The sequence below is a fragment of the Vidua chalybeata genome, chromosome 1 (genome assembly GCF_026979565.1).
Source record: "Vidua chalybeata isolate OUT-0048 chromosome 1, bVidCha1 merged haplotype, whole genome shotgun sequence".
Lineage (NCBI taxonomy): Eukaryota > Metazoa > Chordata > Aves > Passeriformes > Viduidae > Vidua > Vidua chalybeata.
In genome coordinates this window covers 119841355-119855981 of record NC_071530.1, presented here as the reverse complement: position 1 = coordinate 119855981, position 14627 = coordinate 119841355, and the positions used below count along the sequence as shown (strand labels likewise).

Sequence of the window (14627 nt, the reverse complement as noted above, 5' to 3'; positions counted from 1 at the left end):
AATTGTTGAAAAGCTGTGGAATTAATGAAGGGCTACAAAAAGCATCCAAATGTTGTTCACCTTGAGGAAGGGTGAGACAGCTTGATAATCTCTGGACAATAGACTATACAACACTGTGGTGCTAATAGGTACAGAAGTATTTTATGATATATTCACTATGACTTAAATAACATACTCAAGGCATGTCAATGATGCAACTGCATGTATTTCTGTTCCTAAAGTCTGGACTGCTGCGACAAAGACAGTGTTTGTAATTCCTGGTGGGCCAATTCCTACCTAGCTGTCCTGTGGGTGAGTAATTTCAGGAGTCTGTGTAGGATTTGGCCCAGCACTATTAGGTAAAGTAAAAGCTACATAGACCACAGAAGTCTCGTGTGTGTAGAATGTATTCAGCCTGCTGTAGCATGTTACTTTATTTAGTTGCTTTGCTTAAGCAGGGGCTAAAAATAAATTCTGTAGTAATGATAAGAAACACTGGGCTAAATTCTGGAACCACTTAACCAAGCAATATTAGCAAGCGTTTGAATTAAAATGAGGATTGAAGTCTGAAATATGAATGTTCTTTCATGGAATACCAGAAAGAGAGGGGTAGAATAAGAGCAAATTCTATCTCTAGAAATGGAAAAAGGCCAAATCTGGTTGGCTTTAAAGTGAGCTATGGTTTACAAAAGGGGTGTTTGGTTTTAAAATCTTGGAGACAAAATTTCCCTTTTGAATTCTGAACCATAATTTTTTTGTCTTATTGTGCCTGGGCTGCACATGCAGGGCAGGTGTCTGTATTCCAAATAGCACTGAAAGCACTAATAGCACTAATCACACTTCTGACTGACAGGCCAGAAAATTTGCCTCTGTAGCAAACTCCATATTTGAAAACCTGGAGGGAAATTTCCAAACAAAACAACAAAAAAAAAAAGTACAAAATGATTGAAAGCTGAGTTTCAGTAAAAAAAGTAAGAAAATTTTCTGTCAGTGAGATCCACAGTTGAGTGGAGGCTTTTCACCAGCTGAGCACATGGGAGTTTGGCTCCTGGCTGCTGTGCATACCTCTACCAAATAATTTGTGCAGAACAGCAACAGTCTGGTTGTGTTGTAGGAGCATGGAGTGGGCATACTGCCTGTAACTGTTTAGTTTTTAAAAAACTCATTATTAAGCAACTGTGTAGAGTATTAAGGAAATTTGTAGAGTATGTCTGATGGTATGAGTGTGTGGGTGCTGTGCTGTCGTAAAAAGAGAATTGGTTTATGATGGGTATTTTTGAATACTTTAGGCTCCTGTATGTTTTTGGTTTTTTTTTTTTTTTTTTTTTTAATTTATATTTATTTCTCATCAGAGCTTAGAGTAATTTTAAAGTTATATAACCCATGATTTAATGAAACCTACTGTCAGCATCTGTTGTAAACATGTGTTTACAAAACAAACTCTTGAATACTTGATACTTGGAAATAAAAAATAGCATATCATGTGTGTTGACTGGGTCCAGATCCTCTCTGATTTCAAAATAAGACTTGCATGTTTTCATTTCCAATACATATAATCACACAAAAAAAAATCATCTTTCAGATCCCCCTGCACATTACCAGAGTCCAAGACCAGAGCGTTAAACCAAGGAAAGTGGATGAAATTAGATTTGTAGCACATCCCGGTGAAGACGGACCAGGTGCAGCCCTCGGCAGCGCTGGCAGCGCAGGGAGGGGCGCAGGCTCAGGGAGAGGCGCTTTGGCGTGGCTCTGCACCGACACCTGCTGCCCGAGCGGCTGTGACACGCTCCAGGCAGTCCCGGGCAGTTCAGGCTGGCACTGAATCCCCTCAGGTGTGACACATCATTTCTGAAATGACTCTCTGGCTTGTAATCTATTTACTGTACATCGGTTCTCACTGAAAAATGATGTCAGAGCACACAAACAGGATTGAGTTTTGCTGAAACTAAAGGAAGAACTTACAACATCACACGTACCCAGGCACCCACAGCTGCTCAGGGCTCAAGTCTAGTCCTGGGCAGATCTTCCTTGGACAAGGCTGTTGCATCTCTTGGGTTCTCAGCCCTGACTGTTTTACACAGATCCTCTCTAACTCTGCTTGTGTGACTTCAGTGTAGACAGCTGCAGGCATCTTTGCTCTTTTGCAGTGCTTTCAGTTGCTAGGCAGTCTCAGAAAGTGTTTCACACTGTCCAAGGATGTGAGGTCAATATGGCTGCCTTACCTTAAATTCCAGATTAAACTTTTTGCATACCATTGCTACCTCCCAAAGATGTGCGAGTTTTAAAGTTCTTCTGTCCATCTCCAGGGGCTCTTCAGAAAGTCATGAACTATGTCCTGCCTTTCAGAATAGACACATCTCTACTGCTCTGCAGATCACAAAAAGCTACAAAAGTCATCCTCTTGGCTCTCTCCCATGTGAGGAGCACTTGCCAAATTTAGGCACTTGCATCATTCCTGAGCCTGCAACTGCCTGTAAAAGCTTCCTGACAGTCACACCATACACTGCTCATGGACTTGACTGCCTCAGCTATGCAACAAGAAGTACTGTGCAAAAAGAAATACAAAACAAATTGGGACAGCAACACACTGCTTAGGCCGTATACTTAGAGATATGAGAGATGTTTGCCTCTTTAACTTGGTTTAGTTTTGTATTTGGGGCATGTTTCCAAGACAGCAAGGATCAGAGCTCATTGCTGTCTGTACCTCTCACCTACAAAATCAGTGTCCTTTATAGTTTCTTTCCTCCACACTCCTATAAGAAACCTGTAAAAAAGGCTCCCACCTGGTTTAGAAGGTAGGGCAGTGTTTAACTGATAGTTTAGATGACAGAGTACTGTCCTAGAAGAAGGAAGGTAGACAACTTTCAAATGAATAAGATGCTCTTTCTTCCATTTCCTGAATGAGTACTTTAAGCTCTCAGGTAAGGAGGATGACAAGTGGGGTGAATCGATGGACCACACTGTTGCACAATTCCCTTCTCTATCTCTGCCCCAGCATTAAGAGAGAAAGCACCTTGCTTGATTCTTTCAAAGAACTGTACTTCCAAAGAATGTAGGGCACATTGTTGGTGCTGGATAATTCCCTGTACAAAAGTACAAGAGCGGTATCTTATGTGGTATCTTGTGTGGGATCTTGCTTCAATTTGCCTTTCTCCTTCAAGTCCTCCCAAACTCACTGGCTCAGCCTGCTCTGCACCCTGTTTTGAGATACATCCTGTGCTTACTACTGTGCTTTCAGGGCAGACTTCTCCCAGGGCTCTACCTGACACTGCAGTGACTCTTTTTGAACATTTGGATTCATCCACTTTCCTGATCCCCGCAAACATCACCTGTAACTTCATGTCTGCAGGAGCATCAGAGTCCCAAGACCATGTAAAGGAAAGAAGAGTTCAAGAAGTACAGATTCAGAGGCTCAGTTTAGGTATGAAGTACTCTTATTCACAGGCCATTGAACAAACATAGAGTTCATGTAAGAGAGAGTATACCTTGAAAGCTGAGTTCCTTTTCGTGCTGACTCTTGTACAAGCAGACACAAGTCCTGACTAGGGATCTGTGGTTCACTCTTGGTAAGCACTGCATGTCTGGTCTGCAGTGCTGTGCTGTCACAGGGAGAGCTGTGCAGGGAGGAGAGAAAGCAGCAAAGCAAGACATGGCTCCATGAAACATTTCATTACTTCTGGGAACTGCTGGTTGTGCAGCTCGGTGCATGGAGTTCAAGGAAGAAAGGACCGGATGAATTTGGAATTAAAAAAAACCTAAAATCACAGCATGTCTTAAACAAAAAATATACATTACTCACATTTCCAGGAATAATTTATACCTAAAAGAATGTTGTGTGTTATTTTGTTACATTGCTTTTAATGTAGATGGATTCTTAAAACTGAAACTGTTAACATATTTTTGAAATGAACCTTATTCAGGAGGAAAACTGGATCATGCGGACTTCTCTGAAGCAGGTAAAGTAAAACACTTTTTATTTCAAGAAATATTGCTTCCAGACTTTCCCGAAGCCAGAATTGTACTATAAAAGTATCACAGAAATATTATACAAGATTTAAAAACACAGTTTGTATCCTAGTAACTTGAAACCTATGTACAAATAGCATCATTCATGACCATAAATATTTGCTTCTATCAATCAGCCCATGACACATACATCAGATAAAGAACTAGTAATTTTAACATATTTACAGAGTCCATCAAAAAGACTGCTTCTTAAAATTATTAAAATCCTACTAAAAGAATCTCCTTTGTAAAAAGTTTCAACTTAAAATACAATGTAATGAATGTAAGTTTAACCTGCAGTGCTTGCAATAGCCAAAAAATATTCACTACACTAAATAACATGTAACAGGTAGGAAACATACCTGTGAGTGGGACACTGTAGAATTACGTCTGTTTGAGGTAATTCTCTTCTGTTGCTGTTGTGACAATTATTTAAACATTTATTAAAAAGCAAGGGAAAATATTAACTTTTGACTAATACAGATTTTTGAAGTAATTTTTGTATTATACTTCATATGATTTAATGTTTGGTAAAGTTCAAGAGAAAATTTAGAATACAACAACAAAAATTATTACTGAAGTACTATTTTTTACTCTCATGTGCCTTTTGTGTCTAAAATAATGGAAACCTAACATGATTTTATCATTTCCTTTAATGCGTTTTCAAAACAGGAAAGGAATTTAAGACTCAAAATGATAATAATGCTTTCAAGATATTGCTCAGAATAATAAAAATCAGATGGGGCAACAAAAACATTTATGTACTGATGTAAACCTTTCTACCAGTATCAGCAAAAAAAAAAAGAAGTCAGAAAAATTAATGGAATTTTAATACTGACAATATCAACATATAAGGAAACAATCCAATTTAAACAGATCCTTCTACAGTTAACAATTATTAGCCATACCTTTCTGAGATTAAATTTAATAAAGTAACAAAATCATGCAATATTTTTCCTAAGATAATATTTGAAGAGTCTGTTTCCACAATCCATGGTGTTTACCTCTTTCAGGTCAGTCTGTTTATTGGTTTTACAATTTCATAAGACAATGAGCAAACTAAGAACCTGTAAGGTATTAGAAGCACAAATGGTATGGCATACAGATTTTAAAAGTGCATTTTACTTGAAAGCATGGCATTAAGAATTGCCAGTGGTTAAAATAATTGATGAAAAAGACATTATGCAGGCATACTGGGTGAACTGAAACACTCAGTCATGGTGGGACCATTTGGAAATAGAGAAAGTGACTTGGGCATCCATTTGGAAGAAATAATTTTTAGCTTTCAGAGAATGTGCTACTGCATTTGAAAGTCAACACTGTTTCTTTTAATGGAAAATTGGAAATCTTGCTTCCCAGTGAGGAGAATTACAGTGAAAGTATGTGCATGTGAATAAAAAAAAATGCAGAGACAAATACTGAACTGGGCTCAATTTAGCTGCAAAATGTATCTACAATAAACATGGAATGTCAGTTGTCTTGATTACCTTTATTAGTTTGCTAATAAGAAAAAGGAGAACTTATTTAATGGTTTACAACTTGATCTAATCCAAGGAGAGTGGAGCTGAGGCACTGCCTTCTGCATTTAGGATTTGTGAACTTTCTCCTGCAAGACTCTGTTTGGCTTTTTTTAAGAAAGTTCCTTCTTCCTGGGTACTGACAGGTGAATCCCTAATGGATATGTTTACAGTCTGACGAATGAAGGATTCATCAGACCTCATGGGAAGATATATTTGGTCTTCAAATATATCTTCCACAGTGTCACTATCCTGATGAATGTCTTTTTGAGGAATGCTGATGGGCTGTAGCATGAAGTTATGCCGGGACTCCAACTCTATCAAACCGTTTCCACTGAAATCCATATCAAAACGGTCCGATTCTTTATCCTCCATCCATTTTTCAGCTGGATGACTCTTTCTCCAGTGTGCGTCGTTCAAACTACTTTTCTCAGGAATATCATTGTTTAATTCAAGTTTCCTCTCCTGACTTAAATTCACTGTGCTCAGAGCAAGGGCTGCAAAGTCTGTTGGCACAATAAGCTGCAACTCTTCTGCAGTCAGGCCGCTGGACTCCTCAGCAGAAGTAATTTCCACCAAGGTGAATGGCGTGGATGATTCGTCCCTGTCCCCGTTGCTTTGGCCAGTGTTGTCCTTGTCTGGTTTATTTTGCTGGTAGTAACTGTTCAGCAGTGCAAACATTCTATCTACATCCTTCAAGTAATTAGTCCAGTCAGCCAGACTAAGTCTAAAGTTGTGTCTGTATTCATATACACTTTCATTCACACTGTACAAGTCTTCCAGTCCTTGCCAGTCAATGTCGCCAGTGAAAATGGGCAGCTTAGCCTTCCCATCCATCCCATAATTGTCCTCTGTTGAGAGAAAGAATAAAGCCTACTGGTGAACACTATTAAAGGTGCAAGCAAAGCTTCCATGTGTGTTTCTACTTCAATTGGCTTGAAAGCACCACTGTTCATAAAGTAGGTAGCTCAAAGTGTAAATCACTCCACCTCTTCTGTCATCAGATGAATGGTTCTGGCCTTGGGTATGTTCACAGCCCCTGCTAAACACACAGCAAGAACTCCCTGTCTCCTGCTACATCCCTGGGCTGAGTAAAAAATGAACAAAATCTGGTCTAATGGGGCTTTGTGATTATATTCAGAGATAAGTCCTTCCTCTGATATTTCAAGGCAGGAAAAATGTTTCAATACACAAATAATCCATTTGCCTTTCTTGAGCACTCCAGCAAAACATGCAATAACCAAACAGTGGTTAAGCATAAAAGAGGGGACTAACTCTGAAAGCCATTGGTGACCTGAACTTCAATGCCCACATGAATTTTGTTTCTGGATAGCTTAAAATATGGTCTACAAACAACTAGACACATTTTGTTTAGTAAATATTAGTCAAAGGGGGTTTTAATCTATTTCGTAAACATTCATTTTAGTTTACATGGAGCAATTAGGGGAAATGAAAGCTGTAAAAATTTGGTGTGAATTAATTTATAGGACTGCACCACTGTGTAAAATAGTGTTAAAATATACACAGAGAATATTCCTAAGGTTTTTTTTTTAAAAAAAAAAAAGCTTTCAAAGAAAATATCTAGCAGCCTTCTCAAATAATACGTCTGAATGAATTGTATAGATATGGGTCTATAAGCAACAACAGAGCTGCATTTTTTATTGATCACAGCCAGAAAATGCAAAGACACAGAAGAAAACCATTTCCAAAATATTTTAAAATTTGCTACAGTAACTATAGTGACTCAGATTATCACCTGTGATGTGAAGCCCGTTTTATACTGAAAAGTAACACTGAACAACACCATTTTATTTAATTCACTGGGCAGACTGAATTCACTGGAGAGATTTTATCAACAAGGTGGTCTACAAGGAAAGATGAATCAAGCAATGCAAATGTTTGTCAGGGAAAGTGACAATTTTGCCCTTACAAATGATGTTGCAGGCAATCTTTAGTAATTAACTTACAGATTTATTCTCTTCATGAAAATTGTACAGGCAGGTAAGCTAGTAGCAATTACTTTAGAAGTTCGAGTGGCTACATTCCAACCATGTGAACTTAGCTCAAATCCTCATCTATACTGAGCCCTGCATGCCCATGGATGGCTCTTGGCATCTCCGTTAATTTGTTTGTATTTTAAGTTGCCCATTCTCTTTATTCAAGTAGAACAGAAGTTATAACATTTGTCTATCATAGATTACATTCTTTGCTTCTTACTAGCTTGGGATTTCACAGTAAAAGAATTTCTCCAATATTTAGTCCATCATATGGAAAGTCAGAAAAATACCATAACGGTCAGAAAAAAAACCTTGATATTTTCTTACAACGTGGGGCCTTACTCTGCTCCACCAAAAGAAGACCACTTTCCCTATTTGAAAACACCGGAGCCTTTGCTCTTAATTGGAAATATTTTGCAACATAAAATTTAAGTATTTTATTTTTTAAATATCAAATTCTAGATTTTTTTTTTTAACATTTGACAAGTCTTCCTGATCCAGGAAGAAACAAAAGCTTTTTGAATTTGGTAGAACAGCTATGACAGAGCATCTTCTTTCTTTCCTGAAGCAGACAAGAGAAATGCAATGATGGCATGGCCACACGAGAGCCATCTTTGTAAGTCACATTATGGATAATTTGTTTCCTGAAACAAAAGATAATTAAATACCACAGAGATTTCAAGAAAGAAGATTTACTCTTCTGGTGCTTAGAGGCATAAAGGGCCCTAGAAAACATCATGGCAGGGGGCTGCTTTTGCAAGGAACTTAGTCACTAAACCCTTGAAGATATTAACCACACTGCAGATGCAACAATATTTAATTTTCTCTGTTATTATTTTTATTGCTAGGGTTTTTTTTTTTCCTTTGCCAAGTCAGAGCCTGTATAGGAAAACAAACTGTTGCAGGGACAGTCACGTGGGTGTTATGGCAGGAACTGGAACAGGAGTGATGCTGTTTGACTGGTAACAGGTTTGGGGACAGAGCAGGGGACTGGGGGGGCAAAGCAGGAGCCATAAAGGTGCATTTGGGGCCAGGAGGGACTCTGCTGCCCATCCCCAGCAGGGGAACAGAGGCTTGAGCTGGGTGGCAGGTTGGGCAGTGGGGAAGTCTGGGGAGCAGTGAAGAAGAAGAGGGTTTCTGAGGAGGCTCAGCAGCAGGGCAATGGGGCTGTGCTGCACAGGAGTGAGATCAGCAAGGAGTTTGCAGTGTTCCTACAAAATAGCTGAAAGTCTGAGTCAGAGCTACATGGTCCTTTACTCTGGATCTATTTTTTGCTCTCTAAATGTGGCACTGTTTCTGCAGTCTCAGAGAAGTTTCACAGCTGGGAAGGCACTGGGAATTGTTCCATGATCTTTGTGTCACACAGAGGAAAATAGCTTGTTTGAAGACAGAGATAACTTATATTCATATATGTTAAACAAACAGGGAAGCAAAGTCTCAAGGTCCTAGAGCTATTTTGGTTGACTGAGCAAATTACTTCACAGTTTAATTCCACAACTTGCAGTAAGCATGAAAAGTCTCCCACTGAAATTAAAGCAAATAGAGGGAAGAGGAGAGGAAAGAAGAGGTTTTTCCCCTGCAAGAAATTTTGTTACAAATAAGTATGAAATGGAAAAGTGCAGATGAGTTGCATTTGAGAAACAGCATGGCAGTAGTTTCCTTGATCAACATTTTGGAATTTCTCAGCTATGACATAGATCCAAAAGAGAAAAAAATTGTTGCTAGCAGTTCAAAGCAAAACTTGCTCTTTTTTTTTTGTTGCTTTGTTTTTTGTTTGTTCATTTGTAGATCAAGCTTTAGTTAAGCTTTACTCTCAATTTATCCTACCCTGGCATCCTCTATAATGCTATCTGTGCCTGTTTTATCTCAAAACTAATAAGATATTTGAATATGTCTCCTTTGAGACTAAAGACAGGTGGGTAAAATCATATCCTTGGTGGCTTTGAAAAACTTCAGACAAGTAGAAGAGGAGAGAGGAATGTGCAGTTCACACATCCTGTTATCACCCTTGTCTGCAGAGCTGCACCACGTGGGTCACAGGGCAGATGTGGTGCCAGTTCTTCCCTGCAGAAGCTCTCTGTCCCTTTGTGCAAAGCACACAGCATCATTCTGGCTATTTCCACATGGGCCTGTTGGCCCAGTGCCTTACTGCAGCACAGGCAGTGCTTTACTAACTCAGGGCATTTTGAACTGGAAACAGGTCTGAGTCAAGAATCTACATGATCTGAAGGAAGCCTAAGGAGCAGTTCAGATGACTTTCCATTGTTATTCCATTTGTTCTCTCCAGGCAGCAACAAAAGGATCTTCTACTAGATCATTGTAATGACTCCTGATAAATGGGATTTGTTAATTTTTGTTTTGTTTGGTTGGTTTTGTTTTGTTTAAGAAAAGAAAAACAGCCTACGAAGATGGGGCTTGAACCAAAATGTTGAATGTGTAAATTGAGAAACTGGGTGTCTGCAATGTCACAACACAGAACAATATTGCTTATCTTATATTATACTGCTGTTTATCACAGTAGCAAAATGTTTATGGTATGTTCTTTGGTATCAGAAGTTAAAATGTTTTTGTTGCTAAACAGTGTAGGAAGATATAATTCAAAAATTAATCCTGTGTGCTCTGCTATTTCATATAATCCTACAAGTCAAAAATGCTATTTCTGTTAGATCTGTAGTTAAAATGAAGAATGCTTACTTACAAGGACTGCTTCTAATGAAAGACTTAAAAGCATAATTACAGGGATTGCTTTTTATCATTGTAGCAACCAGTTCTGACCAGGCTGTAATGAGCAATGCAAACAGTGGGATACAAACCAAACAAAAGTTTATCATTTTCCTAGATCCCAAAACTACTCAGGTGAGAAAATACAAAATTGGCAGCAAAAGAAAATTTAGCTGCTTAAATTGCAGATCTATACATTGAAATACATTAGCTTAATTGTTCTCTGACTGCTAGAAACTAAGGAAAAGGTTCTTTTCAAAAGACTGTGAAAAAGGTTTTATGTAGACTTGTCTACCACTTGGACTCCCTTGTTTACTTTTCAAGTAAGCTGTGTATATCAGCAGCTACTCCTCCAAAGTGTATAGAGGTGAAAATGTATAAAACTGATAAACTGTGAAAAGGAGTCCAGTCTAAATATGACACTCCACAGATGTTAATCTGTTTTCACCCTGAGAACAAGTACTGCTCAATGAATAGGAAGGGCAGTACTCTTAAGACCTGCAGTTTTTTTCAGTCTCTTCAGGTTTTGCTTTATGTTTGTCTGGTTTCTCCACCAGGAGACACAGAGCTCTGAATGATAAACATGTAGGTACAATAAGTACACTTTTAAACAGAAAAATATACTTTCAAAGAGATGTCTGTCATGTATTCCTCATGTTCAAGTGTTAGGTTTTAAAAACCTCACCTGGTGCCTTTCCTCAGTTCAAATAATACAACCTTTTAAGGAAATTTTATTTCATGCTTGTCTGATCTGGTTCCAGCCCAAAGGAGCTTCATCTTTCTGCCACTAAATTGAACACTCTCCTGCTGGCTTCTGAGCACAGGCTGCTCATATTGAGCACTGCTTTTGCTTAAAGTGGTATCTGCCAACATTTCCAAAACCCAGGGAGAAGATTTTGCTTTGCTTCCATAGGTTTGACTAGGTTCTTTGTACTTCAGAAAGCCTTCTAAGCATACTTAGTTTACATTTAAAAAGCAGCTGTGAAGACCTACTAAATAAAACCAGAAAAACACCTCCAACCCATCCAAAATCAACATGATAACACAAGAGCAACCCAAAAGAGGTGATTTTCCTGTATAATTTTCCTTGGGCAAACATCTAAGGAGTACAGGCATGAAATATGAACTGTATGAAGTCTTGCTATGGCAATGAGCTACGTTAAATGCAGAATGGTAGATCTAAAAAACAATGGCCAAGTTCAGTGTAGGGTAGTTAGAAAATGCATGCATCAAAAGCTACGCTGTGTGCAACATGGCAGGATACAGACATTAGTTGAAATGGACTGGAGTCATGCAATTATTTGGAAAGAAGCTGCTGAGGAGAATAAAAAAGTGTGGATACCTGTGTGGATCATAGCTTCCTCCATCTTTATTTCCTGATATAGGAAAATACAAGAGTAACTTTTGTTAGTGTTTAGAACTTGTAAAACCATTCAAAATGTAGTTTTCCATGCACAGCATCTAACTCCTAAAAAGAAATGTACTGTGTTAAATAAAGACAGAGCTGCAGTCCAACAAAGATTTCCTGGAAGTTTTACATAAAAGAACTGAAAACCCACAGGTTTTCAAAAATAATAAAATCCCCAAACAATTAGATATTGTAAAAAAGAGAAACATTTGTAGATGTAGAAAGAGATACAAAGAGGCAACACCACAAATTATGCAGAATGGAGCATTCCTGTGAAAAAATAATAAATCATAATGTTCAATCAACCAAAGTTAAGTGCAATGAATTCCAGAGACTTGAAATAAAAATACCAGTTTTGTTTTAATCAGAGACTCTTGTAAAGAAATGTTGCTTTCTTAAAAAATGAAGGAGACTACTGGTGATTAGAAGTTTGCAACATTAAATTTTGGTTGTGGCAAGGAACCTGAAGTTGTTGACATAGGCAGACGGCATTTGAAATAAACACAGGATTTAATACCTCACCTGATACTGGGAGGCAAAAACTAATGAAATAAACCCTGCAAGAGAGAAAAGAGTTATGGCTGTGAAGATCTGCATGCAGCTGTTATTGATTAGCTTCAATAACGATATCCCTTCTGCAGCATTTCTGTCAAGTGACTGGTTTTGCCATCAATATGTGTCAAGAATAACCTGTGCAGACTTGCAAAGAAGCCTCTTGGTCATGCAGATGTGCAGGATTGGTGTATATGGATAATTCCAAATTGTTCAGAGCAATACTTAGAAGAGTGACACTTCATGGATAAAAGTAGAATTTAAGTAGGTGAAAACAATGTTAATAAAATGGAAATAAACCCTACTATTTATCTTGTACCTGTTTCAAGTCCCTTTGGCCTTGGATTGCACTGTTTGTAACCTTGACAACTTCTCAGCTCCATAAGCTGGATGTGTAATTGATTCAAAATGCCTCTTTCCACTGTGTGAACTGTATTGGTCAGCTGAGAAAGAGAGGAACCAAGGGAAATTATACTTGTTAAGAAAAATTAAGGAAAATCTGAGAAAAAAAAAATTAAGGAAACTTTTGTAACAAGGAAAGGGGTTTACCTGATAGGGATCAGTGTTCATATCAAAATATTCCAAGAAGCCGGTTGCAAACTCACAAAACAGAAAATTGTGGGTGTCATTAACTGTTCGCAAACACCAGTAAGTGTTGTTGTTGGAGCTTGTGCAAGCACAGAAAGAGCCCACTGTAATTACAGAAACAAGTTATTAGTTTTCAGTCAAAAATAATATGCTTGTTCCTCCTACTAGTACCTTTAATCACAGTAATGAAATACTAGCATTGCCTTAGGTTTTTATTTAGATTTTTCTAGATTATTTAGATTTGGGTACTGTGACTAGCTGTGAACAGCATCAATGTTTTGAACAGGCTTAATAAAAATAGTATTACAATACATTAATACATCTTCTTTAAATTGTGAACTGTGTCAAAAGGACACTTTTTTACCCCATGACTGTTGCTGGAGCATTGCCAGAATGCACAGCAACATGAGAACTCTTCAGAACTTTTTGTTACTCAGCAGTTAAAAAGAAATTAATGAATGTAATTGTTGTCTTTAAAACAAATATCATGCATAAGACGACTTTAGGAATATCTTAAAATGTAAAGTACATAGCAGAAGTCCTAGTACAATCAGAACAGATTATCACTAGGAGACAATTTCTTTCTCCAAATGAAAAGTTGTTCTTAGCAAATTTTCAGCTTGGGGTCAAATATGTTGTAACATATGCATGTAACCTGATCTTGAAATTTCGGCAAATAAAGTTTTCAGTCACTTTTCTTTCTCCATCATCACAAGTGAGAAAAATACTGGTTTTTAATGCTGACTCCTGAGAAAAGTTTAAGTATGTTTCAATGTGATTATAATCTATATACCCTGAAGTTTAAAGAGACTTAAAATATCCTTTACCTCTAATATTTTGTTCACATACAAAAGTGCTATGCCGTTGTGATTTTGAAAATATTTTAGCATATGAAAAGTGGAATAATGGGAAGAATTCATCAGGGATAGTATCTGCATTTTGTTCACGATATGTTGTTTATTATATACTTTGAAATAAAAATGTTAAAATGAAAGTAGACCGTTTATGTGCTGAAGTTTTTGACAGCATTAAAGGTCAGAATAATGCCCTGATTTCATGAAGTGGAAAGCCAGTAATACAGCAGAGGATAATGTAGATCACATCTGCATTTTGACACAAGACTCACAGTTCCAGAATGGTGCTGTTTGCCAGTGGTTGTTGTCATGGGTAAAACACGTCAGCCCGGGAAGGCTACACTCATCTCCCTTCTTCTGGCGCCTTTTTCCCTTCCGCTCCTTCTTCCTTCTCCGGTTCTCTTTGAACAGCTGCAGTTTGCCATCCACCTCCTGTGCTGCTTCTCTGTTCAGAGAAGTTGGGCATGGCTGACTAAGAACACTCTCTGTTTGATTAACAACAGCACTAGCAGTTTTTACATCTTTCTGGATTTTATAAAGGTGAAAGGATGAGAACAGGACCTTCTAGCTCAGCTTCCCCAGCTGTTGAGATAAGGTGTTCCCTTCAGCAAACATGAGAAAGGATGCACTGCTGCACTTAGATTTTACTGGATCTTCTTAAAAAAAAATATTGATCAGTTTCTGACAATGCTATTTTCATCCTTTTTCTATCAGTAGGTTGAAGAAATATTATCCATAAACTTTCCCAAGTTGGTCCAAAATTACTGAATGTTTCTTGTGATAGCTTACTACATGTGACCTTTTCTTCCCCTCACCTCCCTCCACAAAAAACGCAACAAAACCCAAACCGAAAAAACTCCCCAAATGCCCAAAACTACATTTATCCAGTCACCAAAAAGCCAGCTGTGAGAGAGTTTAATAACAGCCTTACTTGAAGGGATGAAGATGGCTCTTGAGTTTGTCTTGGGTCTTTACCCCCTTCTCTTTGTTGTAATAGCTACAGGGA

General features: G+C 38.0%; 1 protein-coding gene across 7 annotated transcripts in view; it reads right to left on the bottom strand.

Annotated features, from left to right (window-relative positions):
• Positions 1 to 3936: 3936 nt before the first annotated feature.
• Positions 3937 to 14627, bottom strand: part of SULF1 (sulfatase 1) — a 63413-nt gene continuing 52722 nt past the window's right edge. For 4 of the 7 annotated variants that reach the window (XM_053962445.1, XM_053962454.1, XM_053962463.1 and 1 more), the window contains 6 exons: positions 14553 to 14618; positions 13894 to 14066; positions 12729 to 12871; positions 12499 to 12622; positions 11562 to 11595; positions 6229 to 6352 (listed from right to left, as the gene is read on the bottom strand). In XM_053962445.1, the coding sequence (XP_053818420.1) occupies positions 6322 to 6352; positions 11562 to 11595; positions 12499 to 12622; positions 12729 to 12871; positions 13894 to 14066; positions 14553 to 14618 (571 nt within the window). In that variant the 3' untranslated portion in view covers positions 6229 to 6321. Of the gene's footprint in view, positions 6353 to 11488; positions 11596 to 12498; positions 12623 to 12728; positions 12872 to 13893; positions 14067 to 14552; positions 14619 to 14627 lie in introns of those variants that run through there. The other 3 variants (XM_053962418.1, XM_053962427.1, XM_053962436.1) reach the window with 2 other exon arrangements.